The 12,026-nt window shown below is 43.2% G+C and overlaps 1 protein-coding gene across 1 annotated transcript; it reads right to left on the bottom strand.

The window, feature by feature from the left end:
• Positions 1-663: 663 nt before the first annotated feature.
• Positions 664-10,623, bottom strand: VCAM1 (vascular cell adhesion molecule 1). The gene is made up of 7 exons (XM_028732669.2): positions 10,308-10,623; positions 8,611-8,886; positions 6,885-7,205; positions 5,481-5,747; positions 4,685-4,951; positions 4,026-4,391; positions 664-2,648 (listed from the first exon to the last, which is right to left on the bottom strand). The coding sequence occupies exons 1-7, from the start codon at positions 10,363-10,365 to the stop codon at positions 2,488-2,490; spliced, it is 1,716 nt and encodes a 571-aa protein (XP_028588502.2). The 5' UTR covers positions 10,366-10,623; the 3' UTR covers positions 664-2,487.
• Between the last annotated feature and the right edge of the window lie 1,403 nt (positions 10,624-12,026).

Below are 12,026 nucleotides of genomic sequence, written 5' to 3'. Positions count from 1 at the left end.
GGGTTTCATTGGCAAGATACAATCACTCACGTCAGGTATACTCATCATGAAACAACAGAGGAGTAGAGATGGTATAGAAGTTTCTCAGAGGCCAGGTCTACCTAGCTTGGAATTTACCAGAAATGATAGTCTGTTCTCAAACACTAGTTTTGTATGTACCTCAACCTGGAAAAAATCCTGCAGACGCCCTGGTGACTATTGGTTACATGTTGGGGGTCTGAAAGGCCTGCTGTGAAATTTCTCATCCACCACCCTCCGATGTTCTTTTCAGACAGTCCATCCTTCACACCCTAGGTTCACACTGTCAATTACATTAGCACAACTTCCACTGCTAAAGTAGACAGACACCTTGTGGGGCAACATCAACATCCATTGGTTCCTAGTCCTACTAGCTAATTTCCATTGACTGAGAGAGCTGCAGTGCTGAAGTCAGGTGTAGTTAAGCAAACCAAGGTTTACAGCAGAGCTGGGGTACCTTGGGCTCCACAGATGTTACTGAACTACAACTTCCATCCTCCCTAGACATTGGCCATGCTTGCTGGGGCTGATGGGAATTGGAGTCCAACAATATCTGGAAGGCTACAGGTTCCCTGTCCCCGGTTTACAGCAAACAACTAAACAATTCTACGAAATCTCGCAAGGGCCAAAAGAAAACAGCAACCCTTACAAAGCAAGGAAAAGGACATTTATTTACAAAGGTAATAATAACACATAAACTAGCTGCAGAACTTCGTCTACATTGCTGTTTAGCAGAACAACATTTTACAAATGGGAGCGGAGGTAATGTAAACACGAATATTCTATTCACAGGATAAAAAAACTTTGTTGCTACAAACAGATTTAAATAATACTGTGCAAGACGTAAAAGTACCAAGAACATGAAATTGCAGGTGAGGGTGTCAAAAATCTTTTCAGAAGGACATATCATCACTCCACTGGGAATGAATTTCATGAGTGCTATTGTACAAGCTAATTTTTGTAAAATTACAGTTGAGAGCGTCCTTCAAAGTAGACATTAAAAGTCAGTTTTGTTGTTTTGTAGTTAGAATTTAGGGAGACAACACATGTTTTGAACTCCACTTAATATGAGTGGAGGATGTTCTGCTATGTGATCATAAGCATATTTATTCAGATAAATATGCCCTATGAAGCGTGCATAGGATCGCAGCCTTAGTTTTATTCAGTCATAGAGAATGACATCACAGAACATTGTCTACACACTACCATGTTGTGACAGTTTTAAACAAGCTTAACTGTTGCAGCTCCCCCCTCCCCAGATTCCTGGCATGGGTGCTGAGGAACATGTTAAGAGTTCCACCTAGTCTTTCTCATAGAACTTCACTTTACAGTGCTGTAGGTTCGTGAAACTACCAGATTGCATTGCTGAAAATGACGGAAAGGATTGGGTATGTATACAGACACGATGTCACGTTAGTTCAAATGTGTGGTGTGGATCTGCCCAACTGTAAGAAGTACAGTTTATTTCAATGGAAAGATTAAGCGTGTCTTTTAAAATAACCTCCACTGAAATCAGTGGGTCTTTAAAACCCCTAACTTCAGTTGGATTAGAGGGGTGGGGAACCCCACACTCTGTAATAATACAAACTCACCAATCTTGCTTTCTGAACCATCCGGCAATTATTCCGCTATATGTGGAAGGAAATGCTTTGGCACAGAACTAATAGGGCCATGGCAAGTTTGGGCATTTCCCCCTCAGATCTGTGACTTTATAAAATATACGCTATTTCTAAGGATGGTCTAATGCTTCCAGGATTTCCTTCTGTGAAGGCAGTTCGAAAGCAAGCGATTGACCTTTTAATAATAGGTAACATCTGCCCCGCAGACAGAGGTGGATTTAGGGGTGCCTGAGTGGTTCAGTTCCATTGGGTGCAGAGCTTCAGGGGCACCACAACTATGATGTAGAATGAAATTATGGTGCTGAAATTTGAAACCCCACAGTCTGCCATTGCCCACAGATCCCTTACCTTAGCTACCAAAAGATGTGAAGCTGTATATATCACATTTTAAAACCTTCAGGTAGGTAGCCGTGTTGGTCTGACACAGTCGAAATATATATTAAAAATAATAATAATTGTCCAGTGACACCTTAGAGACCAACTAAGTTTGTTCTTGGTATAAGCCTTTGTGTGCATTCACACTTCTTCAGATACCTTGTCCTTCCACTGAGAATCTCAGGACAGCACCCATAGCCCTATCCCCATTTTCTCACTACAACAACCCTCTGAGGTAGGTTAGCTTGAGAAAATGACTGACCCCAGGGAGCCCAGCAAGATTAACGGCTACGTAGGGACAAACCTGGGTCTCCCCAGTCCTAGCCCAACACACTTAACAACTACACCACGGTGATTCTCACGAAAGTGCGTATTTTTGGTTTATCACATTGAGTTATGATGAGGAAGTTCATCAAAGCAATGCACGACATTATCCACCTGTTAATCTTGCAGAAAACATGTGGTTGCTCTCTGTTTATACTTTTGGTTTCAGGGAGTTCACCAGGCTGTAGGATCTATTGATTTTCGCCTTTCGAAAAATGTAAATCAATAGGGCTGCCATGGGCCCAGCCGCCGTTGCTAACGAAGAAACAGCGATGATCACAGGAGTCACGTAATCTGGCTCTTCTATTCTCTCTGCAGAAATCGGGGGGAAGATAAAGAAGTTGAGTGAAGTTGAGTTATTATATCAGTAGTGCTACCTTAAAGACAATACATCTTCACACAGAGTAGCCAATGTACTGCCCTACAGATGATGTGGGACTACAACTCCCATCATCCCTGACCTTTAGTCACGCTTGCTTTGGCTGATGGGAGTTGTAGTCCAACATCATGCAAAGGGTTCCATGTTGGTTAGCTCTGTCCTAACAAAATAATTCCCTTCCCTTCTGAATTTAACATCACTCTTGCTCCCTCCTCCAACTCAATTGTTTGCATCATTGTTAGGGATGGAGGAAAAATTCAATTTGGTACACCTTTATAAGTCAAATCCACAAAATTTGCACTTTCTGAAACAATATGTTCAATATGAAACCTTCAAAATCCACACCTATCCGAATATTGTGATGTAAATAATATTGACAAAAATGGATAGGCTAGGTCAAAAGTGTGCATAGAAATGAAGGTATTAGTAAAAATAACATACAAAAATGCAAATTGCTTGCAAAAATGTGCACATTAAAAGTGCAAGCCAAAAAGTGTTTGCTAAGAGAAATTCATGCTAAAATGGTGATGAATTTTCTTGTGGATTTCTTTTAAAAAACACAAACACACAAATTGCTGCAAAATGTGGAGAACTGAATTTAAGACTGAAAACTGGAGAAATGGAGAGAACCAAAATGGACAGTTTCTTCCACTGCTAGATCTTCTTGAGTAAAGAGACATAATAAAACACCCAAACTGTTGCCGAAGACATGGTATTTCTGTTTTTCCTCCCTTAAATTATTTTCTGTGGTTTAACCTCTTTGTCAATTTTGCTGTACTCTTTTTTGGCATGTCTTCAAAACACTTTTTGTTCAGACAAGCACATCCCAACACTTGGATGTTGTTCGGGTATCATGCTTCATTTTTATTTTTATTATTAGTATTAATCTATTTTTATTGAGGATCCTAATATTTCTTGTAAACCACCTAGAGCTTACACTGCAACTAAGTACAGTGGTACTTTTGGATGCGAACGGGATCCGTTCCGGAGCCCCATTCACATCCTGAAGCGAACGTAACACGCAACTGCACATGCGCGGGTCACATTTCGCCACTTCCGCGCATGCGTGTGACGTCATTTTGAGCGTCTACGCATGCGCAAGCGGCGAAACCCAGAAGTAACACGCTCCGTTACTTCTGGGTCACTGTGGAGCGCAACCCAAAAATATTCATCCCGAAGCTACTTCAACCCGATGTATGACTGTAGTTAGCTCTCTGGCTAACTCAGGTATTGATTGACTACAACTCCCATGATTGCCACATCTCTGGTGTGAGGATACAATAGTTGGGGAGGGGCAGTGAATTACTTACCTTTGACTATTTTGTCCTCTTCTGTACTGTTTCCAACATCATCAACTTTCACTGCGTACGTGATCGTATTGTTTCTGGATGCTGTATACGTTGTAAAGATTCTTCCGTTTGTGGTGAGGGAAGTTTCCTTTTCCGGATCGCCCCCTTTGCTGTCAGTCACTTGATGTTGAGTATTATAGGTTGTGCTCTTAATGGCGAAATCTTCCACCTCAGTAACAGTTTCAGTTTGATCTGTTAATGCTGGAGTGGAGGGTGACAATTCTGGAGTGGAGGGTGACAATTCTGGAGTGGAGGGTGACAATTCTGAAGCAGTTGGTGACAATTCTGGAGTAGAATGTGACATTTCTGGAGTAGAGGGTGACAAGACTGGAGAAAAAGGGGGATATATTTAGTGGCATTCATAATCAATCCAGATAAAAAGGTTGAGTTACACTGTGCAAATACTGTCAAATCAAGAATCACATACATATCTCAACTTTTCAAATATTTGGCAAACATTTGAGCATTCAGAGCTGGGGAGTATTCCAGCACTAAAAACTGAAGAGAAGGATTTAGCAGGCAAGTTAATTTTCATCTCTGCCCTTAACCAAAAGTGAAGAGCACACAATCTGGCCCTAGAAATCAAAGCTGAACTTGTTTCGCTGTAAACCTTTATTTACCTTGAACAATTATTTCCACAGTTCTGCTTTCTTTCCCAGCCACGTTAACTGCTTCACACTCATAAAGTCCCATAGCTTCTGCCTGTACGGCTTTTATGGTTAAAGTAGCACCTTCCAAAATGAGCCGAGAGCCTCCGTCCAAAAGCTGCTTTTTCCAGAAAACCTTTGGGGTGGGACTCCCATAGGTGGAACAAGTCAGAGTTACGGTGTCTCCTTCCTTCACTGTGTTAGAAGGCGCAGCGACAATCCTTGTATTCCTTGGTCCATCTAGAAAACAAAATGCAAATATCCAAGCCTTGACTAAAGATGCAAGATGTGTTCTGCAGATACCCTGGCTGGTCTTAAGACAAACCTCACAACCTTAGCCCCACAGCTGGAATATGGAGATTTGTTTTTTCATTTATCTATTTCATTTATTTACACCACACGCTTCAAAGCAAAAGCTTTCACGAAGCAGCTTATGCTAACATCAGCGCTTTCCAGAACACGAAGGTCTTCTGCTAAACACATCTGAAGGCAAGAGGAGGAGTGCTTGGTCAGTCTTGGCCTGTCTTACAGGGCAAGGGCACTCAGAAATGTAATACCGACACCATTCTGCCCTGTAAGAAGGAAGAGAGGACTTGGGGAGAGGGCTTTTTGTGTTTTTATTTTTATCTGCCAGAGAGTCAATCGCAAAACTGGAGAGCTCTAAAACTCAGTTTGGGTGCCTCAGCAGAAAGGCACCATATAAATTCATTGAGTAAATTACAAATAAATAAAAATAGATGCTAAGTATTGCTTATTTATTCAAACTTACATTCCACACTTAGTGTTTCTGCCCTTTTGACTTCCCCAAACTCATTCTCTGCTTCACACTCGTAGTCTCCTGCATCATCAGGAGTCGCTCTAGGGATGTGGACGACTCCATCCTTGCTATCAAGGACCACTTCTTCACTGGCTGATTTCCTCCTTATGGTGACCTTGGCAGCAGGGTTGCCCTTTGCAAGGCACTGCAAAGTAACACTTTCTCCTTCCTTAACTGACCCAGCAGGAAGGATGGAGAAGTCTGGAAGTCTGGGGGCATCTACGAAAGGAGAAACAACCACGTTGCAAACCTGTCATTAGTGTATGTTGTTAAATGTTTTCATTCAGTTCAGTAAGTTTATTGTGCTAGCCAAAAGCTCTGACCATTACATTATAGTGTACAAAATACAAACATAGCAACAATACAACCAACACCAATAATATAAAGGAAAGAAAAATCAGATTAAACGTCTGCATCTCCAAAATAGATCATAGCAATATCATCTAACTCTTTCCAGTTTTAATTTTCCTTTTGCAGCCAGTGCCAAAAGATCTACTTTGTGTGTCACAAAGCATTAGTGTCTCTCAGAAGAAATTGATCCATATGTATTATTGCTTCCATATGGTTTATTTATTTTCTTTACTTATCAAGATGTACTCATCGCTTAATTGTAGTAAAAACCAGCAAGTGGTTTACATTAAACAATGGCCAAATCAAGAGCCAAAATGGGATAGATTTATTATTACAGTCATACCTCTGCTTACGAACTTCATTCGTTCTGGAGGTCCGTTCTTAACCTGAAACCATTCTTAACCTGAGGTACCACTTTAGCTAATGGGGCCTCCTGCTGTTGCTCTGCTGCTGACACACGATTTCTGTTCTCATCCTGAGGTGAAATTCTTAACTACTTCTGGGTTAGCGGAGTCTGTAACCCGAAGTGTTTGTAACCCTAGGGCTTGCCGATCAGAAGGTCGGCGGTTTGAATCCCCATGACTGGGTGAGCTCCCGTTGCTCGGTCCCAGCTCCTGCCCACCTAGCAGTTCGAAAGCACGTCAAAGTGCAAGTAGATAAATAGGTACCACTCTGGCGGGAAGGTAAATGGCGTTTCCGTGCGCTGCTCTGGTTCGCCAGAAGCGGCTTAGTCATGCTGGCCACATAACCCGGAAGCTGTTTGCAGACAAACGCCGGCTCCCTCGGCCCATAGAGCAAGATGAGTGTGCAACCCCAGAGTCATCTGTGACTGGACCTAATGGTCAGGGGTACCTTTACAGTGTGTAAAAATGAAAACTAAGTCACATCCACACTGATGATGGTGATGATGATAATGGGATAATTAATCAGTGCTGCACCCTAGGTCTTGATTCTCTCCTGTACATATAATGTATCCCTGAATACCAATTGTCTCAATTTACTTACAGTTAACATGCAGTATTTGTGTTGTTTTCCTCGCCTTGGGCTCAAACTCCATCTCATCAATTGGCAGTTCAGCTCTGCATGTGATTTCTTTCCCATTATCTTCTTCACTGGGAGTAAACGTCATGCTCGCACTTTTCGTCTTGACAGATTTGATAAGGGGTTCTCGGGAAAACTCTGTCATCTGACGAACCTCCCCTTCTATCTCTAAATAGATCTCCAGTCGGTCAGCGGGATACACTTTAGGAACACGGCAGGTGATAGTGGCTGGTTCCCCCAGAATAAGCGGCTGGCTGATCTCTATGACAGGATCACTGGGGAATGCTAAAAATAAGACACAGAAGGAGAAAAGGTTACTCAAGAGAGACTCAAAGTGGAATGTCTGCATGTTGTGCACACACCCTAAATTCAGGTTTCTAGTGTTTTGAGTATGATCTGCTTCTCAAGTTAAGACCTATCACGGCTGAAGGAAAACTGAAGCAGCAGTGAGGGGGTTTTCATATGCGAATTCTTCCCTGACAGAAAGAACTTGCCAAATTCTGCATGTTTGTTGAACAAGTACTCATTCAGCTGCATCAAAATATGAAGGACCCACTTGCTTCCGTGTATTTAGAAAGCCACACGGAAAATTTCTACAATGTGTTTTAAATTATAATGGCTCCATCTGTACAGTGGGACCTTGGTTCTTGAACCTAATCTGTTCCGGGAGTCTGTTCGACAGCTGAAACCATTCAAAAACCAAGGGGTGGCTTCCGATTGGCTGCAGGACGTTCGGCTTCCAAAAAAGTTTGCAAACCGGAACACTTACTTCTTGGGTTTTCAGCATTCAGGAGCCAAGCCATTTGAGTACCAAGGTACCATTGTACTGGGGAGTCGTCCCCCCTCACCGACAATATTCAATCGGAAACTCTTCAAGAGCTTGACTGTGCTCTGTTCACCTCCTGCTCACTTCAATGAGGCTTAAGCAGGTGGATTTCCATGGAGATTTTGTTCAACACAACCTATTCAGTATGTTAATGCACGCTGCAGTGAAAGCAGGTAATGGGAAGCTTTTTCTTCCTCCCACACAATACTAGAACTCAGGGCCATCTAATGGGCAACCTCACATATAGATCACTGCAGTGTTGGAAGTGGGAGGTTATTAGAGCAAGGATCATAGAACTGTAGAATTGGAAGGGATCCTGAGCATCATCTAGTCCAACCCCTGCAATGCAGGAACATGCAGCTGTCCCATATGGGGTTTGAACCTGCAACCTTGCCATTATCAGCACCACACGCTAACCAGCTGAGCTATAATGGTAGCAAGGCTCTTTGTGTCCAGATAGGGCTGCAGGTCGTAGATCAGCCAAAAGTAATAAAAGACACTTCATGCCTCAAAGAGCGACTTCATATACAGCGGTGGGTCCAAAATTGCTTAACTGAACTTTTTTGAGGAGGGGTGCAGGCCCCTCACCCCAGGAGAATGCTACTCCATTTATTCACACTGTATAAACTGGTGTGCAACCTCTCTCTGTAATCTGGGTTGTCTTGAGCAAAACAAACAAATCCAGAAACCAGCACAGATCAAATGAGACACACGTGGAACAATGAACATGTCAAATCCTGGATCTAGACTGTGGGAAAAGCAAGGTGCAACTAAAACAGAGAAAACAAAGCGGCGCCAAGGGTTATAGTTAATAGTAGGTTGAAATGTGATTGTTTCAGAGGGTTGTGCAGGAATACGACTTACAGTAAATGTCAATTTGCACCCTCTGTTGTTTCCTGACCTCCCCGCATCTAGTGTTGCAGAGATATTCGTGCTCGTTTTCAAAGCCAACCTTCATCGTTAAGACTGAGCTGCTTCCCCGTTGGCTCACATTTGCACCTAACGGGAAGTCAAGTTGGGTCCTCCAGGAAAAAGTGGGGCGATCACAACCAGTTGTGTTGCACCATAGCACCAGGTCTTCACCGATCTGTGCGGCAACTTGGTGGCCGGGCACAATGTCCTCCACCTCAAATGCTTTAGCTGAAAGAAGAGGGAAAGAAACAGGGTCAATCTCTTTAATTCAGTTAGGCTTTATATTTTCTGCTAATGGCATTCCCCACCATATAGGCAATGTCTAAATCTGTCAGATTGTCTATTCTCAACAAGTCGTCTCCAGTCCACACCCCATTGAATTCGATGGCACATTCTGCCAAGCAAGGACACACAACTGTCTAAGCAAATACTGTACTGAGTTTCAGATGTCTGGGGTTAAATCTACAGGTGTGACAGTTTATAAACCTATACAAATTTATGCTTGCTGGAAACCTAAAATCTGTCACCAACTGATTTGAACAGCTGACGGCAGGTGAATTATTGCCCCAAAGGCCTTGTTTAATTCATTTCACTTGACCTGTTTAATACACAAATTGATTTTGCATACAACTGTAACAGCATTTCTAAAATTGCATGATCTGTACATAAGTACTTGGGCAGGAATTCCAATGTAAAATTACCTGGCTGGAATATGCCCCATTGAACTCAGCAAGATTTGGGCTGCAATCCTAACCCCACTTCAATAGGACTACTGAGTAGACGCTCTTAATTCAATTCAATAGGACTTACTTCTGAGTAGACATTTTTAACAGACATGGCTACCTACTTCAAGTAAGTCTTACTGAATTCAGGGGAAAGAATTTGTGCTATTTATGAGTAAACACAGGCAGGATCAGATTGCCAGCACGATCTTATGTATGAAGTCACTAATTCTCAGGAGTAGGGATGGAGGAGAAATTTTGTTCTGTTCATATTTAAAGCTGAAGCAAATTCACGCTTTCCAAAACAAAAATGTGTGCAGCTCTCCTTCAAAATTCACACTTACTTGAATTTTGCAATACAGTTCACCGAACAAAAAATTGCATATTTTGTGGGAAAGTGTGCATAATAATTAATATATCGGTGAAAAGAACTTAATTGCTTCCAACAAAACATATGTTACCGTAGTTAAAACAGAAATTCACACTAAAATGCAAAATGTGGATAACTGGAAAAATGATAAACAGGGATAACCAAAATGGACTGATCCACCCCCACTCAGAAGTAAGTTCCACTGCAGGTTTTACTCTCAAATAAGGATTAGGACTACCCCCTTATTAAGGGGCTTCTTCTGCACCTAAGTAATTTAGATTTATCATTGAAATTTCTTCCTTGCACCAGTGATGCTATTTTCCTGAAAGCATTCATTTATAAGGTAACAGTTTAAGTGTCTCATACTACTAGACTGAGCATGCAATTTTTAAAAACACGCCTCGCATCAAACAAACTACAACTGTATGTTTATTTTCTGAAGTGAAGGGCACGTGGGTAGGCAAAGCCGAAACTCAACAGATAGCAATGTTAGTATATATCTAAAAGCACAGAATTCCCGCCTCCTGAAAAATACCAAAGCAAAACACACAACTCACAAGTTAGGACAGCCGTAAGTAAAAGCGCCGTCAACGCTGACGAAGTTCCTCTTGACATTTGGCTGCCTTTCGTCTTAAACCGATTTCGAGAGGGAAAGGGAAACCCGTCTCAAATCCTTGATGCTGCTCCTTCTGAAGTGAAAGCCGAGGCTTTTGAAAGTATTGGCTCCGAGAGGGAAAGCAGTGTGAGGAAACTCCATCTCTTTCTTTTTATATACAGTGAAGGAGGGGTGGGCTGTGGGGAAGGGGTGAGTGGGCAATACAAAGCTGGAATTTCCATGCCGGGAAACCCCATAAAGCAAGAGTGAAAAGTGAAACCCCCCCCCTCAGTGAGGAGTGGACTTGGAGTCGCTCCCTGGGCTTGGCTCCCTCTACTGCTTCCTGAGCTAAATTTCGTTTCTCACAAAAAAAAAAAAAACCTGACAACAGCATGAAAGAAAAACAAGAGGCTCTCTGTCAAGAAGGGAGTTGGGGGGGAGGAAGAGAGAGAGAAAGGAAGAGCAAATAAATTTAAGTGCAGGAGAAAAATGAAAATCTAACAGGAAGGAATTTTAGGACTCATACTACTGGGGGAAATGGTGAAGAAAAAGCGTTAGGTAAAGGTAAAGGGACCCCTGACCATTAGGTCCAGTCGTGACCGACTCTGGGGTTGTGGTGCTCATCTCGCTTTATTGGCTGAGGGAGCTGGCGTACAGCTTCCGGGTCATGTGGCCAGCATGACTAAGCTGCTTCTGGTGAACCAGAGCAGTGCACGGAAACGCCGTTTACCTTCCCGCCGGAGTGGTACCTATTCATCTACTTGCACTTTGACGTGCTTTCGAACTGCTAGGTTGGCAGGAGCATGGACCGAGCAACGGGAGCTCACTCCGTCGCGGGGATTCGAACCGCCGACCTTCTGATCGGCAAGTCCTAGGCTCTGTGGTTTAACCCACAGCACCACCCGCGTCCCGCTGTGTGAAAAAGTGTTGAATGACCCTAAATGACTTCAAGTGGCAACATATACAGGACTTTAAGTGAGCCTCTTTCTTTCTCACTCGGTTCTAGTACCCCCCCAAATCCCTTGCAAAGAGGGAATGAGAACACTGGCCAACCTTACAGGGCTGTTGTAACAATTCCTATATTAAGGTTCCCATTTTTATTTGCTTTACTGGCTCACGGTCGTTTGATCTGTCAGGCTGAAGGCCTGATCTGTACTCGTTAGCAAAGGGGTGGACAATCTTTGTCAGGCTGAGGGCCACAGTCCTTTCTGGGCAACCTCCCAGGGGCCACATCTCAGAGCTGGGCAGGGCCAGAGGCAGAGCACCAAATTTTGGTGCATCTGAAAGCATACCAGAATGAATAGATAAAGAGGTACCACTGCGGTGGGAATGTAAACAGTGTTTCTGTGCACTCTGGCTCTTGTCCCGGTGTCCTGTTGCACCAGAAGCAGTTTAGTCATGCTGGCCACATGACCCAGAAAGCTGTCTGTGGACAAATGCCTGCTCCCTCAGCCTGCAAAGCAAGATGAGTGCCACACCCCGTTGTTGAAGTCCACTGGACTTAACCATCCAGGGGTCCTTTACCTTTTACTTTCACTTATACAGACACCATCCCCATGTTATCCCTGTCCCCCACTTTTTGTCATTGTGACGCTGGAATGGTTATAATCCGTTTTGTGCCAAAAGGGCACCTCTCAAGCACTTCCTGAGCACATGCGTGCACAGAGCTCGGTTTCCCACT

The sequence above is a fragment of the Podarcis muralis genome, chromosome 5, assembly GCF_964188315.1.
Source record: "Podarcis muralis chromosome 5, rPodMur119.hap1.1, whole genome shotgun sequence".
Taxonomy (NCBI): Eukaryota; Metazoa; Chordata; class Lepidosauria; order Squamata; family Lacertidae; genus Podarcis; species Podarcis muralis.
The sequence above is the reverse complement of the archived record's forward strand: the minus strand, read 5'-3'. Positions and strand labels throughout refer to the sequence as shown.